Consider the following 17,801-nt stretch of genomic DNA (forward strand, 5'->3'; position numbering starts at 1 on the left):
GCTCACTCCTTTCGGGAGAGATCCACTAAGCCAAAGACCTTAGGCCCCAAAGGGTTTTTTAATTTTTTTCCTAGTCCCAACGAAGTAAAGACAATAGAATCAAACTCCTCCCCGGACCGCACCTCCCCAATTCATTCTATTGCATAATTATTATAATCAGAACTCCAACTCCTTCCCCAAATTTTATCTCACATTCTTAATCATAAAGCTACTAGAACTAGTAAATTAATTGGCTTGTTTTAATATCTTACAAATTACAATTAGCCATCACACTGGCCATAGAAATCATTCATATTCGACAAACTTCAGTCTTAGAAATGCATCAATTTCTGAATTCAATAATGCGAGCCCAGTTAGAAAAGAGAGAGAAGAGGAGGGGGGGGGGGGGGGGGGAGAGAGAGAAAAGCCTGCCAATGATTAAAAAAAAAAACTAACAATACTTTCTCTACAGTGGTACTTGCGAAAAGATGGTTTCTGTTATGAACTGGAAAATTAAAAAGATAACTTAATCGATTTGCTATACCAAATGTTATGAACTGGAAAATTAAAAAGATAACTTAGTCAATTTAAGGTGACTAGCCTCCTGAACTTGAGAGGGATAATAAAGTTTTTGGTTTAATTTCTGCTTACTTCATTTATAATTCTTACGTACATAAATACTAGTGAGGAGATGAGCTTCATCACAACTAAGTCCTAAAACATAGGATCCAACACCTATTTAAATTTAAATACAAATTGAAATTAAATCCTAATCCTCATCCTAATTTACTGCAAAATTTTATTAGAATTCTATTCAAATTCAAACTTTTTCAACTACTTCAAGATTATTTACCATTTGGCCTTGAGACACAACAGTTTCTAGAAGCTGTGTTAAGAAAACTTCATTCTAATCACAAACTTTAACACATATATAAGCTTTAGAAAGGTGACTAATCACCTGCTTTAAGTTTCTTCTTTGTCAATTCTATCTGATTGACCGTTCACTGAAGATTTCCTCTCAAATATCCTCTCTCTTGCCTTGGCTGCCTGCAATGTTCACATAAGAATTCAAATTTAAAACTTGTTAGGTCTAACAGCAATAAAGATGGCACACTATATATTCAAAAAAAAATAATACTGAATTTTTTTTTTAAAATGGACGTTATAATTGACACCTTATTTTATGTTTCTAGAGCAATTTAAGTATATGAAGCAGAGAAATAATATGTCCATAACATTTACACAAAAAATCCTAAGTGGCAAGTTGTTACTGGTTGTTATTATTGGGGCAAAAAAATAATCTTAGTGTTAGGTTCAAATTTAAACCAATAACAACTAATCATCTGTGATTTGTTGCAAAAATGTTGTGGACGTAGCATCTCTCATATGAAGCATCCAATAGATTTATGATAATTCTAGAACCAACATACAGTTATCCAACAATATCATTTCCCATGAGAATGGGGTATTCTTCTTATAGATGGTAGTGATAAGGTTTCAACTGTATTAATGCCATACAACTTCTTGGCAATCAAACATATTAACATTTCCTGTAAACAAAATAAGCATTTGTCAAGAAATATGTACTAGGGCTACAAACCTGTTTTTTCCAATTTGTGAAACCTGTTATAAGAGAAAGAAGAGTTGATTGCACAATAGACCCAGAAATGATCCCAATCCAAAGGCCTTTCCCTCTTAAATGTAGAACAAAGCCAAGTACAGCTCCCACTGGGAGTCCAACCAGATAAAATGCCCCAAGGTTGACATAGGCACCGATGTGCTGCCATCCACTTCCTCGAGCAACGCCTGATGCAAGGAAATAGCTTCTAAGGATGTGCAATGTGCATAGGTAAAGCAGGTTCTGTAAAGAATTCAAGTGATACAACTTATATATACAGCCTCTGCAAAAAAATCACTAGTGAATGATTTATGTATCTACATAATCAAATTTTCAATAAATGATGTGATTTGTGACCACCTAATTTTACTATTTTCTTGGTTCCAATTCTTCCATAGACTTAAAATATGGCATTTGCAATCTCATCCTTACGGGGTCTTATCTCTAATACAATCTTTATTCTATCAAACACTATAATACTTGAAAGAAAGGTCAGGAACTAACCAGAAAGAACTGCTTGTAAGCTGTCCATTAATATTGAGAGACAAATCAAAGGAGCCATAACTGCGATATAATTCACAACCTGCTTCTCATTGCTGTATGCATATCCCAGAACATAGCGGCAAAAGAAGAGAGTCACAATCACAATAATTCCCTCTGTGATGGAAAGGAACATTGTAGCCCAAACAGTCACTCTAGCTGCTTGTGGGTTTCCAGCTCCCAGTTCATTTGAAATCCGAGTACTACAAAATAGTTGATGCTTTATTTTTAGTTATAGACACATACATAAATCTGTTCAAACTGTATGCATATGTGAAAGCACATATACCTTGCAGCAGCCCCAAATCCATAGGCTACAGTGAAGTGCAATGTAGAAATTGTAAGGCTGATAAACCACAAATAAGAAAAAATAAGCACATCTTATAAGTCCCAAACTTATCCAATGCATAGATACAGATATAAAAAAAATGTACCATATAGAGAGCACTGAAGTCTCCAGCTTTGCATTTGGCAGAAGGCCAGACAGCAAAGTAAGCAGCTCACATGACCACCATTTAAGACTGATAATTAGCATGAAATCAATTAACTTATGGAAGAAGAAATTAATTTATTGACAGAAATGGCTGAGAGAATTACCAAACCATTACAGCAGAAGGGATAGCAAGGCGATAGAATTCTGAGATACCAAGCAAAACATCTTTTGAAAAAGGGACACGTGTTTTCCCACATGCCGAAGAATAAATCGTAAAAAAGCTTAGTAATATCACGTTCAGCCAAGTTGATGAACCGAAGGCTATTGCTGCACCATGACTTCCTAATTTTAACTTATACACAAGAATCCAACATGCAGGTATGTGAAAAGATAGAATAACAATGGAGCTAAAGAGCATTGGAAGAGTCAAACTTTGTGACTGCAGGTAACGAGTAAGTGGCTTAAGTACTGCACCGCCAAATAGTGCAGGAATGAGCCACATTGAGTATTTGCAAGCTTCAAGGGATATTGTAGGGTCTTGGCCTAAGAGAATTAATATTTTGTCCATGAAGATCCATAGAACACAAACTGGGGGACAAACCAGAACGAGAGAAATGATTGCAGTGTAAGTATAGGTTCCAAGTTTTTGAAACTGCTCTGCTCCATAAGCTTGTCCACATAGAGTTTCCAACCCACCAGCCATTCCGGACTGCTTGAAACAAAAACAAAAACAAAAACAAAAACAAAAATCCAAATAGTAATATGTGATTAATAGTGTAATCTGTTCAATTTCCATTTTTGTCATCTGAAACTTGAAGTCATGCACATTTGTATGAGTCTAAAGCTATAAATTCAGTTCCACAAATTATTAGTTTCTCTATTCAAATGTTTTTCTTTCTTTTATTTTTGATTTAACCTTACTTAGTAAATAAGTAATTTCTTTTCCTAATGATTTTCAATCAAATATATCCACTTTCTGGTCAACTTCCGTGTAATTGGTATGCTAGAAAATTCATTTCTACTGAATAATGCTCCCAATAAACTCGATACAATAGTTCCAATTATTCCTCTGATTGGATCTATTTTAGTATTCATGTAGCAAGCAACTTACCTAAACACCTACCATAAGGGTCATCTTGTCTAGCGTCAGCAATTGTTTAATCAGTTGATTTTTAGAATTACAAAAACTGTGGCAGTATAACCATTAATTTAATAATGTTATTGACTACAAGCTCCATCTAATAGTATCAACGTCTTTTGAACAATTGTAAATAATATCGTCAAGCTACATATAAGGCGGGTGCAGAACTTGTATGCATATTATTTATGAAACTCTCTTTCTTTGAGGGGAAAAAAAAAAACTTGTGACTTCCACGTTCTTCTGAAATTTCATTTCTAATTTATCTTTTCAAATATTTCATTTAATTTTTTTCAAACAATTTGTAATAAATGAGTTTTTGATACAAAAAATTATACTTGTATCCCATGACGTTTTATCCACGATAAATGTGAATTAATACGCTAAAATTAATTATTGTTGCTTGATTAGTATATAAAATCAAGCAACAAAATCTTTTAGTAAGCAAAAAAAAAAAAAAAAGAAAAAAAAGAAAAAAAGGTAGATAAAAGGATAGTATTGCTAACCCAAAAATAATTCATTATGAAAATAAGAAAAAGTTTACCACAAAACAATGTTTATAATGTTTATACAGAAGCACAAAGCAATAAGTTGAAAACGTTTAAGTAAAGGCACTTGAAAATCCAAAAAGTAACACTTTAATCCATTATTTCAGTCCCTTAATTAAAACAGTCAAATACCAAAACTCAAATCTTTAAAAAGTGAAGCAATTAAGTTGACAAGTACAGCCAAATATTGAACTCTATCTAATCAAAGTGATGCATGTGTTAATGCTAAGGTTGATTTACCCCTCTCTCTATTCTCTTGAGTCGACGTGAAGATGGGTGAAAGACTTACAAGAAGACTAAAGCCGGTTACGTTGGTGAGAGAGGTGGCAATGGCAACGCCAGAGAGTGAAAGTTCACCAAGGTGTCCAACCATTATAATAGATACTACTTGCAAAAGATACTGCAGAATTGACACCACCACCATTGGTGCAGCTATAGAGGAAGCCTTCTTGAGCTCTTGCACAAATGCAAGCGGTATTATTACCCATCTTTTTTCTTCACTCTCTAGCATTTCTTTTTCACCCCTTCTAATGTTTGTCTCACAAGCTAGTCATTAACAAGTCAGCTTTTATAAAGAAAGAACGAGGACGTACGAGTACGACACTCACCGGTTGTAGGTTATTTTAATTGTTATTTTCTTTAAAAGCTATAATCATCATAAATGCTTAATACTAGAAGTCTAGAATATATAATTTCATATATATAAAAACACAATTTTAATAAATGTTTATTAATGACCATTATATTTATTGAATCTCATATTTTATAATAAAAAAAAAAGTCATATTATGTTAAATTTTCTAGTGCATTGCACAAGGTACCAACAAATAATAATATATAAAAAATTGATGAGTTTTGAATTTTCAAAGTTTAACATCAAACCTAATGTTAAATTTTCAGATGTGTCATTTTAGCCCTTAACCTTTTGGTATTGTGTCAAAATAGTCCATGTGGTTAAGTAGTGGAAGAAAAATGTTGATGTGGCAAATGGAGAGATTTCAAACTTATCTATATGTTGATTGGATGTCAACTATGATGACACATGGCATTTACATAGAAAAAAAAAGTTATCAAATCATTAATTCTAAAAAGATGTGAATGAAACACGAAGACCCAAGAGAAAAGGAGAGAGAAATCTTCCCCTAATTGATTTTTATCTCTGTTAGTATCTGAGCAACCACACTATCAAACTTTGCTTTCTCCAATTTCAATCTCCGGATCCCCTCACCCCCACCCCCCTTTATTTTGTCGAGTACAATGGATTAGGGATTTGATAAGTTTTTTTTATTTATTTATCTGTTGGTATCCAAGCAGCCTCACTATCGATCTTTTCCCTCTCCAGCTTCAATCTCCTCTTACCCCTCTTTATTTTTTCTGGTATAATGGATTAGGGATTTTATATGTCGGCATCCGAGCAACCACCCGGTCGATCTTTGCCCTCTCCAACTTCAGTCCCCCCCCCTCCCTCCCTCCCTCCCTCCCTCCCTCCCAAACCCCCACCCTTCTTTATTTTGTCAGGTATAATGGATTAGGGATTTGATAAGTTTTTTATTTTTATTTTATCTATACTACTATTTAAGAGGCTTCCCCTATTTGAATTCCTCATTTTTTAGTTCAAAAATGCCCCTACAGTCCTATGTTTAAGTAGAGGAAAAATTAAAGGACAATCCGGTAAAAATGCAATTTTAACTCCCACTAAAACATTGCCTAAAAAATAGGACCATTCTTCTATTAATTTTAAATTTATTTATTCACTTATAAATTAGATTTTTAAAATAAAAATTATATATAAAAAATAATTAAATACAGTTTTTTTTTTTTACAAAATAGGACTACTAAAAAAAAAGCCTCATCGCACGCACGAAGCGCGTGTGATGAGGCTAGTATTTTTTAAAGATTAAATGGCATGTGTCATTTGAGTTGGCATCCAATCACCATATAAATACTTTTTTATTCTCCATATTTACCATGTCAGTTTTTTCCATCCAAAATTTAATGAGAAGAACTACTTTGATACTATACTAAAAGGTTAGAGATTAAACTAACACATTTAAAACATTACTAACCATTTTGACATAATGGACAAATGTTAAGGACTAAAATGGTAACAATTTTTTTTTTTTTTGAGGGGAAAAATGGTAACAATCTGAAAATAAATTTTAACAACTTTTAATACATAGCTACATATTTTTTATTTTTTTTTTTATGACCTTACTTGAACAGGATCTATTCTATAAGATCGTATCTCTGTATCCTTGATCACAGAAGCTACATAATTTTTTTTTTTGGTTCTCCTATAATTTCTAAGTTAATTAAAAATCCTGATTTAGTTATAATTTAAATTCTTTCTCCTAATGGAATTCTTTTTACAATTGACTTATTAATTTTTTATTAGCAATTTATGAAGAGAATTACCACAAGTCACAACGAGCTCTTATCTTAGATTTTTTTTAAAGTATCTAAATATATGGAAGACAATTAACATTACCCTTAAATAAGAGAAATTAATCAATTAACATATGCAAACTCATCCTGATTACACTTTGTCAAAAAAAATAGATGAACTTATATAATCTTACCATCAATTCATAAATACTTTTATATAAGAACTCACTTCATATATATATATATATATATATATATATATATATATATATATATATATATATATATATATATAAGACGTCACAAAAAAATCATTATTGATAAACTATCAATTAAACCGATAAAAAAAATTTCTATATAAAAAAAAATATATTATGTCCACAACATTTTTACAACAATTTTACAACAAATCATAGGTGGTTAGTTGTTATTGGTTTAAATTTGAACCTAACACTAAGATTACTTTTTTGCCCCAACAATAATAACCAGTAACATCCTGCCACTTAAAATCTGTTATGAAAATGTTGTGAACATATCATTTCTAATTAAAAAAAAAAAAAAAAAGGTTTGAACCGATAAAAGAGTGGTCACAGTTAGTCTATGAAACACGCTGCTAGATGCTACTTGAGATAAAGACTTATCGAATACGGATCAAAAAAAAAAAAAAAAAGGACTTATCGAATATGTTCACAAAGATGTGTGAAACATGCTAGATGCCACTTGGGATAAAGACTAATCCTCAGATCGAATATGTTCACAATTTCAATACGGGCTATCGTACCAACTAGGAGATCATGCGTTTCATTGTTTTTATTATGTATTGGGATCAAAAGTCTTTCGAGTTTCAAGTCTTGGTGTCATGTGTTTCATGGCTTTTATTATGTACTGGTTGCCAATTTTACTTTTTGTCAACCGTTTTTTCTTTTTTAAACAATTTTTTAATACAAGTAGAACTGTGCTCATCCATAACCTGAATCTCAATAAGTCCAAGTAATGATAAACATTAAGAATATGTTTGGTAAACTGTAATAAACATTGTGTAATAATTATTCATATAATTTATTGATTCTTTAGTTTTGTTATGTTTATATTAAAGGGAATAATCATTTTGTATAAATAGCTATTATTCAAAATAAGAAATAAATATTTCTCTCTAAAAGAGCTATAATAACTATTCATTGGTAAATATAATAATTTTTTTTTTAAAAATATAATTGTACGAGTAAGATATTTCTTAAAATAAATTTTTATTTGTTATTGTAATGTTACAGCTTACAACTCACAACCATAATTATAAATAGGTTTAGTTAATCCATTTCAACACATTTTATCCTTAGTAATAAAGATTATAATTCATGTCGTAATATCTATTTAGTGTACCAAACGTGCCCTAAGGGCATATTTGGTAAACTATAACAAGTACTGCAATGTAATTTATTCTTATGGTTTAGTTATTTTGTAGTTTTGTTATGTTTTTTTTTTACAAAGAATAGTCATTCCTTATGAATAACTATTCTTTAAAATGAGGAATAACTATTTTTTAAAATGAGGAATAACTATTCATCTCTAAAATTGTTGTAATAGATATTTTTTAGTAAATGTAATAATTTCTAAAATAAATATATTTCCAAATAAAAAAAACTTTCCATATGCACATAATAATTATGAAAATAAAAAATAATTGTATAAGCAAGATAATTCCTAAAATAAATCTTAATTTTTATGTTGTATTTTTCTCTCCACGGGTCTCTCTAGAAAGTCTTGGACGATGAAAACCTTGACCCTTGTCTTTGACTAGGTCTTCTTTTTCCCCATTTAGATAGAAACCCAATTTTCTTTTTCTCTTCACACCTACTCTCCCATCTTTTCCATTTCCTTGTGCCTTATGTTAGGATGTGTGCCCTTAAATCATATTGTATAATGTTATGTATGACATTATGTATTACTTAATGTTGTATTTAATAAAGTTGTTTTATTATAATCTAAAATAATGGTAACATGAATATTGGACATTATCATATAGTCCATGAGATGCATAGTATGTGATTTATGTGAAAAGTCATAGAATTATGTAAACTCAGAATTATAGTTCGTAGTCGGTGATGAAATTGGGCATTTCATCTGCGAAGACTATAACGTATCAACTAAGATGATTTATCTTGATCATAGAAGTGGAGACTTCTAGTTGGTATGTTGATATATTTTAAGAGTTAAGACATATTGAACTGGACCATTGTGAGATTTATTATTCTCCTAACGACTGTCAAATGAATAATAAATTTCACGACTTCTATTTACATGAACTCTTAATCTTGAGAGGATAATGGACCTGATTATGAAATGTAGGTTGCTTTGATATATCTAGAGTGAGATCTAAAGACACGATTAAAACCTCAGTTTGTTGCGCAGCCCCATTTAATGTTGATGGAACATATATTCTCAAGATGAAATTCATAGTCTCTTAACGGAGATACAAAATATTCCCTTGAGATAAGTTTAATGGGTTTGGTTATTCAGAGTGTTAGGCCTAACCACTTTGGTAAGGAGTTACTAAAGTATATATTTATGAAATTGGATTTCATAAATATATAATGAATAACATAGAGGATTAAACCGGGTACTCAAGGATTAAGATGTAGTAATTTATAAAGTGACAGTCTACATTCATGACTTTGTATTACTACAAATATTTTATTAAGGGGTTGCATGTATAATAAAGTCTTGGGATATAATTTATAAATAAGGCCTAAAGTGCAACTATATTTATATAGTAGTATTAAATATAATTAATAGTAACTTTGAACTTGTCAAGAGTTGACAGAAAAGCTCAAGGCCCATTGGAGCTAGTGTCTTATTGGTCTCTTTTGGTCTCACTTCAAGCCACACACTAAAGCCTAATTGGAAAGTCCCAAAAGACTAGCCCAATTAGATAATCAGTTAGACAAGGGAAAAACATACAGAATTTTGTGTGTCTGTGTGTGTGTGTGTGTGTGTGTGTGTGTGACATCATTGAAAGATGGTGTGTATATGAGTGTGAGACACTCTCTAATTCTCCCTTTGAAAACTAATTGAGAGACCACACTTCTTGAGCGTAAAGTGGAATTGGAGTAAAGATTAAAAGTGTTCCCGAGTACTTCTGATATTTTGTTTTGAATTTCACCGCACCAATGTACGCTCTCTTGTTCTTGAATTCTAAAATTTGCATAGTACATGTTAACAATTGCGAATGAAGTACATCTGTTAATTTTTCGCTGCGTATGTTTTGTTTGCGATACAAACATGTATTTAACCAACACCTTACACATGGATGACCTCGCTGGGCAATGTGAACGCCTCTCCCTCAACACAAGGGAGAGCAATATAGTCACCCTCAGCCCCACTGTGGAAGACAACAGCAAAGTTCTTGTAGCCCATCTCTTTACAAAACGCATAGTAAACATGGAAGCGTTGTCACGTATGCTCCGGAGTATGTGGCGTTCAACCTCGAATTTTGAAATCCAAGACTTAGGCTCCAATATTGCTCTACTACTTTTTGAAAATGAAGCCGACTCCCTGAAGATTCTAGCACAAGGACCATGGTCCTTTGATAAATATTTGATAGGTTTATATAAACCTAAGGAGGATGAATCGGCGGATGATTCAACTTTCGACGATGCTTCTTTCTGGGTTTAGATACATATCATGCCTATTAGAAGGATGATCAAAGCCAATGCTGAAGCCATAGGGCAAACACTGGGCAGAGTGGAACATGTTGATACATCACCCAACGGGAATGTCAAGGACGCTATCTCGGGGTCAAAGTCTATATAGATATCAACCAACCACTTTGCAGGGGACGAATGGTCAACATTGGCGATTCACAACCTCAATGAGTGTCTTTTCAGTACGAACACCTACCTATCTTCTGCTACTGGTGTGGCCTACTCAATCATGATGGGAAAGATTGTACACTATGGACAGGTAGTGGTGGTACCCTGAACAGAGACAACCAACAACACGAACCTTGGCTACGTGCCGCACTGACCAACATCCAACAACCACACATCATAAACAGTAAAACCATGCCAACCACCATCCCTACTCATGGCCCACCTTGTGGCCCCCGCCCAAAACCTTCCCCTCCCACAGCCCCAACCACCACACCCCCACCATCGGCATCGTCGGCCAATCCTGCACCACCACACAGCCCACTATGGGCATAGTCATAAATTCCCCCACAATCTTAGCAACGGACCCTCAATCAATGCCAACGGTTACGGATATATTGGTTGACACAAATCTCTTCAATGCGCATTTAACGGACATTAACAAAAGTTTAAATTTACTTCCCTCTATATCTCAGCCAACTACCTCACACAAAGATAACCTCGATTTAGGGGTCCCACCTCTTAATGAGATCCCTGACTTCCCTCCTCCTACTAATACCCAATCTTTTCCCTCCCTAAAAACCAATGCCAACTACCATACTGTCACCTCAACAAATCCCTTGATCACAACACGTGGTACATGGAAAAGACTTGAGCATGCCAAGCATGTGATGGACACTAGTGACACTACATCCAAGCTTGTTGCCAAATTTTGTCTAAAGTTTAATTATGTTGGACCTAAAAAAATTTAGTGTGGTCACAAAGTTTTATTAAGAACATAATAATCATATTTTTTTAAAAATTTATACTTAATAATTATTATTTTTTCTTGTGGGTTCCAGCTAGCTCAACTGGTAAAGTCTCTAATAGTTGAATAAGAGATCTGGGGTTCAATCCCCGCCCTACTCCAAAAACTGATTGGTGTCTTGGTCTGATGATAAAGAGCTATCATCGGGAGCAGACGCAATAGGTTGAAACTTTCTCTCAAAAAAGAAATTATTATTTTTTTCAAGTCAGTGTGGTCCTATGACCACCTTGGACTCTATGTAGAGCCACCCCTGCTATACCACTAGAATTTATAAACACATGCTTCGAACGAGCTTGTTGGCTACATACTTGGTTGACACGTGGGAAAAATGGGTAAGAAAATAATTAAACTTTTTTTTTCTTCCCCAAAAATTTATGAGCACCTTTCTCTTAAAAGATTTAAAAAAAAAAAGTTATTTTAGTGTTTTTAGTATAAAAATTAAAGTGTTTAAAATTCTTAACTTTTGTATGAAAATTTCCTTTTGGGCATTATAAAATCTTTTATGAAAGAATGATATCTAATTATAATTTATAATGTTAAGAAGCTATTTATAAAAAATTTAATATAATTAAGAATTTAAAAAAATTAAATCAATAATTTTTATATGGTTTTGATTTACTCCTTTTATAGAAATAATGAAATGTATAACTCCAAAGTCAGCTAGTCCTATAAGCCAAATCAAGTAGAAGTAGGATTCCTTTAAGTCGGCTAAAGACAAAGTGGGGCACTTCAAGTTGAAGGTTGAAAGTTGAAACCATGTACTTATTCAGCTACATAACCACTATCAGGATTATTTTTACAAAAACACCGGAATATGTTGGGTGACAGTATCACCACTGTTATGACTTATCCAAGAAATCTTTGAGAATAGAACAATTCCAAAGGAATGGGCTGCTACGAAAATTGTCCTGATTCCAAAAATTGGCCACTTGGAAACTTTAACCCAATTTCATCCTATTAGTTTATGTAAAACTTTTTAAAAATTGGGTGTAGAGACCTTATATTGCTGAATTGATAAATCCCTATCTAGTAGGGTTTGTTCCAGGTAGTAGAACGATTGATAATATTATTAGAGCAAAACTTAAGTACAGTACTTTATATACTATTTCTTATGTTCTTTTTTTTAGATTTTAACCATGCAAGTAATGAAATAAATAATGGTAAAGTAGCATAACTAACCTCGAGTGGGTAAATTGAGGGTAACGTTAAAATGCTACAAAGAGAATTTTTTTTGGAGAGAAAATTGAAATACCTTCAAGGACTACATTAGAGATAAGAACAAATTTAATTCTGTCTTTTTGTTTCATTTGGTTCAATATTTCAAAACTTTTCTAATTAAAAAATAAATGTTCTTTGTTTCCTTTGGTTCAATGTTTTCAAGACTTTCCCTTCCTCACACATACACATAAAACTCTTTGCAACTCAACTCACCATTTTCATAGTTTACACTTCTACTCTGTTATATATACCTACCCATAGCTCTTCATTCCATCCCATGTCAAATACACATACAAAAAAGGATCTCATTTACCTTCAATCTTTCAACGAAACCTACCTAGCTAACTCTAACATTTTTGTCCCACCTAATCCTAAGCCGTATGAGTTGGCTACAACTAGGGAAGGAGGCTTGCATTTTATATTTAGTGACAGCGGCAATTACAATTTTGATGTTAAGGTCAGAAGTTGTGAATTTGTGGGTTTTATAAAGGTTTTGATTGATTGGGATTGTTTAGGATGTTGGTGTAGAAAAGCCATAAGTGTATTTTGTTTTAAATTTAAGGAGAAAGAAAAAAAAAAACACATTATATATCAACTTTTATTCTATAATATTTCTCTCAGGGGTTTTTTTCTCTCTCATTACTTGAACTGAATAATTATAATGGATATGTGAGTACAATTTATAATTGTTGCATCTTATGATGAACTCATTACTAACAAAACTCTATAACAATTGTGTTATAATATATGTACAACATTCTCTAAAACCATCTTACATAACTTTCTTAAGGAAAAAAAAATCTTACATAAAATATTACAACGTTATCTGTTAATCGCATAGGCAACTTACTAATATATATATATATATATAAACTGAAGCGTAGCATTTATTGTAACATTTATTTCTATAGCATTTTCCTATAATTTTTCATAACATTTACTCATTTTTTAAAGATAAATGATATGTCCACAACATTTTCACAACATTTAAATATTTACACTTTCTCTTACCTCTCTCTATCTCTTACCTTTTCATCTCCCCACTACCCTCTATCATAACATCACTTTTCATCTCCCCACTACCCTTTACCTTGATATCACTTTTCATCTTTCCCTTCATCTTCTTTTTTTTGTCCATTCTTATTCACACCCTCTTACTATAAATTTGTCACTCTCTTCCATTCTTTACATACTTTTCCCTCACAAAAAAAAAGGCTCTCTCTCTCTCAAATTTTTGGTGAATTTTTTATTTTTCTTGCATCTCTGCTTTAGGTTGATAAATTGTTGTGTTCTCAACTTTATATTGAGCTGATGTGATTTAGTTTTGTGATTTTTAAGTTTTTTTCTCTTTTTAATTGTTAATTTTATTACATATGTTTTTTCTTTAAATTCTTAGTTTGGGTTGCTTTGGATTCACCTATTTAGTTATTCTATATATGTTATTTTTGTACAACATGACATTTGTTCTATGAAGTTCCTTTTAGACTTGATACGTCATCTTTTCATTTTATTATTAGTTTTCTCTCCTCATGTGCAGTGATCAACTTCTAACAAAAACTATTCTATTTATATATTTAGAAATTTATTTCTTCTCAATTCCAACAGCTTAAATTTTGTATGGGCCATAAGGAACAAAGGGGTCCATTGCATTCATGCGCTCCTCATATCGTGATAAATCTGAGTAGTTGAATAGTATTGTTGCTTAATTTACTACTACTACATATTTTTCCCTGAAAGCTACATACTATTGATCGTAACACCAAATGAATATTTCAAAGTTCATTTGCATGATTACTTTGTTGTGTGGTGAGTTAAAATATTGTTGAGTAATGACGTACATTAGATTGTATGTGTAGCCTCTTGACTTGTAAAGGGTAAGTATTGATTTATGCTATGTTTTTGTTATTGGTATTCTTTAGAGCTATAATGGTTGATAGATCTAATGAGGCTCCATTAATTTATGCGAGGCTTCAATCTCACCCAAATGACAAGCAATAAAACAAGATAATTTATGTTCAGCTTTCAAGTTTATTCTTTTTATAATAAAAAAAATGCTTAGCTTTCCGGTAACCACAAATTCATTTTGTCAACTGAACATCATAAAGTAATTTTAATTTAGTTATATAATTAGGGTTTATCATTTTTCATGTAGCAAAATATATATATATATTCAAGTTAACATCAATAGCACCGCTACAATTAACCATTTAAATTCAGCCATATCCTCCATATCATTAAATTATTAATATTTTCTCTCATTTTTTTTAATTTTTAAAAATTAGACATATAATCTTTTAATTAAATACAAATAATAAAAATTTCCTTATAAAATCATACTCATTTTTATTAACATTTACACTTTCTCCAATATTTCTCATTTCTTTCACATTCCATCTCCCCACTTACCTCTACCTTAATATCACTCTTTATCTTTTCCTTTATCTTTATTTATTTTGTTTCTTCTTCTTCGTATCCTCCTATTATAAATTTTTCATTATCTTTTTTATTCTATATTTCTATGCATAATTTTCCCTCATAAAAAAGGTTATTTCTTTCTCTCAATTTTTTGGTGGATTTTTTAATTTTTCTTGCATCTTTACTTTAGGTTATTAATTTTTTTTTTTTTTTAAGAACTCTATTTTGAATTGATGCAATTTAGTTTTGTGTTTTAAGTTTTTTTCTTTTTTCTTTTTGTTCTCTTTGATTGTTAAATGTTATCATATTGCATTATAAAGAATATAATATTATTCTATTACATAGCATGATTTGGATAATTTTATCATAGAAAAATTTTATATGATAAAAAAAAAATTAAAAAAATTTACATAAGTTACACAGACAATAGTAAAACAATCATATATATTTATGAGATAACTCTAAAAAAAATTATCACGCACAATACGGGGGTCTACGACTAGTATATCTAAAAGTTAAAGCATAACATTTATTGTTGTTAAACTCCTATTGAGCCATATCAACGGCCACGTCATCCACTTATTTTCTATCTTTTTTTTTTCTCTTTCTAAACTTTTATTCTCCCTATTCTAAAAATAAAAAATAAAACTCTTCTTCTCCCTATTTGTTTACATTTACTGTTACATTTCCTTTAACATTTCCCCTTCCTCTTTCCCTCTTTATAGGGCTGTCTAGAGACTCAGCCAACCCAACCCACCCACCGCCGCCGACCGAACCAACTTCTCCGACAGTCGACGATGGGTTTGTTCCTCCAAAACCCGAGTTTGGCAGGTCGGATGTCGATTTTCCTTCTCCTAAATCCGATCAACCCGATCCGACCAACCCACAAAATTTTCAGCGATATTTGGTAGATCTAGCAAGATCTAGACCATTTTCGTTAAGATCTCGGTGAGATTTTGCCGGATCTAGCCGAGATCTTGCCAAAAATGGCCTAGATTAGGCTGGATCTAGTGTGACCTCAAAGATTTTGCCCATTTTTTCTCTATTTTCATGTTGAGTTCTCACCATTTTCCAAATCTTCGACCCCGACCAACCCGTCCACCGCCTGTTTAAGTTCCAACCCACCCGATCCGATCATCCTCTCGATCGGTGGCGGGTTGAGATTTTGTCCACCTAATCTAGTTGGGTCAAATGCGGATTGAGCACAAACCCGATCCGACCTGACTCGTGGACAAGCCTACCTCTTTATTTCCCCACTGCTCTCTACTTTACTATTACACTTCCTTCATCATTTTTTCTTTCTTATATTTTGACTCTTTTACTCTCCGTTTTATTTTGTATAAATTTATATAAATTTCTCCCACTCAATCTATATTTTCCCCTACAAAAAATTGTGAGTACTCTCTCTCTCTCTCTCTCTCTTGAATTTTTGTTCTTTCTTATAATTTTGATTAAGGTTGATGGTTTTTTTTTTTAAATATGTGCTTTGGTAATGTGTGTTTTTTAATTTCCCATTACAAAGTCTTCTCTCTCTCTTTTATATAGCATGAATTGAATTTTTATATGAGCTAATACTTGTCTTTTTGGAAATAGGAATTTGAGTTTATGTCAAAACACAATCTACATGGCTATGAATTTGAATATGCCTACCAATTTTTTGAGTAATAAGTTATTATAAAGCCTATCTTTTATTCCTTTTGTTTTATTTTAATTTTAGTTAAGATAACATTGTAATTTTGTGATGAATTTTTATAATTATGATAATCTCATTATTCCTAAAGAGATAAGAAATTTGAATAATAAACTTAAAACTTATAAAATTTAGTTGTATATCAAATATAACATACTACAATAGAAGTGAGAAAAATATAGTTCACCTTAAAAAAATATTAATCGAACATACAAAATATATTTGTACTTTGTACATATGAAAAGATTAATATATATATATATATATATGTTAGGAATGCTATAAGCATATGGATAATAATTGTTGTATTGAGATTTAGTTGTTAGTTACAATTCCAAGCATGTTAATCACATTTAACACATGTTGGAATTATTAATGCACATGAGGAATAATAGAATCAATAGGATAAGGTCAAGTGGGCCAATAAGATTAGTGCTAGTCTCCTATAAATACATGATTGTAATTCAACATTAGATATCAATGAAGAATAAACCAATTTCTAAGTGCATTAGTGCATCTCCCTCTCTCTTTCTCTCTCTCTCTCTCTCTCTCTCTTTTAATCTCTCTATTTCTCTATGGAGGGTGACTACCTCGAATTAAGTCAATTTCCCTACAATTCCCATCAATTCCCCTATAATTACCATCCATCTCCATTAGGAACCACCGGGTTCCTAACAATTGGTATCAAAGCCATTGATCCAAAGACGAGCAATTGTGAGCAAAGGAAACTTTTGAAAGAAATACAACAATTGTTGAACAAAGCCTTAGAAGAAGTCAAGGATATTTCAAAGAAGATAAAGGCCTTGGATGAATCTAATATGGCAATGAAGGAAGAACTTTCAAGAGTGCAAGAGGATCTTGAGAATATGTTCGAAGAAGAGATACAACTTCTTGAATGTACAAGCGACAAGTTAAAGCTTCATGAATCAACTGAACTTACCCATAATTTTGAAGATCCATGTGATAATCTTTATTGTTCTTTAAGCAAAAGTCCTGAGAAGCTCAAAGAACAAACAATGGTTCTTGAGAATAGTAAACTGACTCCATTTAGTGAACAAAGAAAATTGAATAATAGTTCCTTCGTGGGTTTTAATTTTGGTATAACTCCAACATTCTTTGTCAATGTGGATCACTTAGAGATCAAAATCACACCAGGTGCTTGT

At 32.0% G+C, this 17,801-nt stretch overlaps 1 protein-coding gene across 4 annotated transcripts; it reads right to left on the reverse strand.

The window, feature by feature from the left end:
• Nucleotides 1-644: 644 nt before the first annotated feature.
• LOC142608246 (protein DETOXIFICATION 7-like) lies at nucleotides 645-4,791 on the reverse strand. 4 transcript variants are annotated; one of them, XM_075779987.1, is made up of 7 exons: nucleotides 4,546-4,791; nucleotides 2,735-3,279; nucleotides 2,572-2,658; nucleotides 2,427-2,483; nucleotides 2,102-2,340; nucleotides 1,580-1,785; nucleotides 645-1,026 (listed from the first exon to the last, which is right to left on the reverse strand). In XM_075779987.1, exons 1-7 carry the CDS (start codon nucleotides 4,765-4,767, stop codon nucleotides 943-945), a joined length of 1,440 nt encoding a protein of 479 aa, XP_075636102.1. In that variant the 5' UTR covers nucleotides 4,768-4,791; the 3' UTR covers nucleotides 645-942. The 4 variants fall into 4 exon arrangements, with proteins under 4 accessions (XP_075636102.1, XP_075636110.1, XP_075636119.1 ...); XM_075779995.1 differs by having other exon boundaries at nucleotides 4,497-4,637; XM_075780004.1 differs by lacking the exon at nucleotides 645-1,026 and having other exon boundaries at nucleotides 1,580-1,840.
• Nucleotides 4,792-17,801: the final 13,010 nt, after the last annotated feature.

Source organism: Castanea sativa, chromosome 1, assembly GCF_040712315.1.
Source record: "Castanea sativa cultivar Marrone di Chiusa Pesio chromosome 1, ASM4071231v1".
Classification (NCBI taxonomy): Eukaryota; Viridiplantae; Streptophyta; class Magnoliopsida; order Fagales; family Fagaceae; genus Castanea; species Castanea sativa.

What these genes read in the sequence shown, in the direction of transcription:
- LOC142608246 (XM_075779987.1), bottom strand. Translation starts at nt 4,767, where the DNA reads ATGCTAGAGAGTGAAGAAAAAAGATGGGTAATAATACCGCTTGCATTT. An exon ending in ACTTCAGTGCTCTCTATATG is followed by an intron (nt 2,484 to 2,571) that starts GTACATTTTTTT and finishes GTGGTTTATCAG; the next exon opens with CCTTACAATTTCTACATTGC. An exon ending in TCACAAATTGGAAAAAACAG is followed by an intron (nt 1,027 to 1,579) that starts GTTTGTAGCCCT and finishes TGAACATTGCAG; the next exon opens with GCAGCCAAGGCAAGAGAGAG.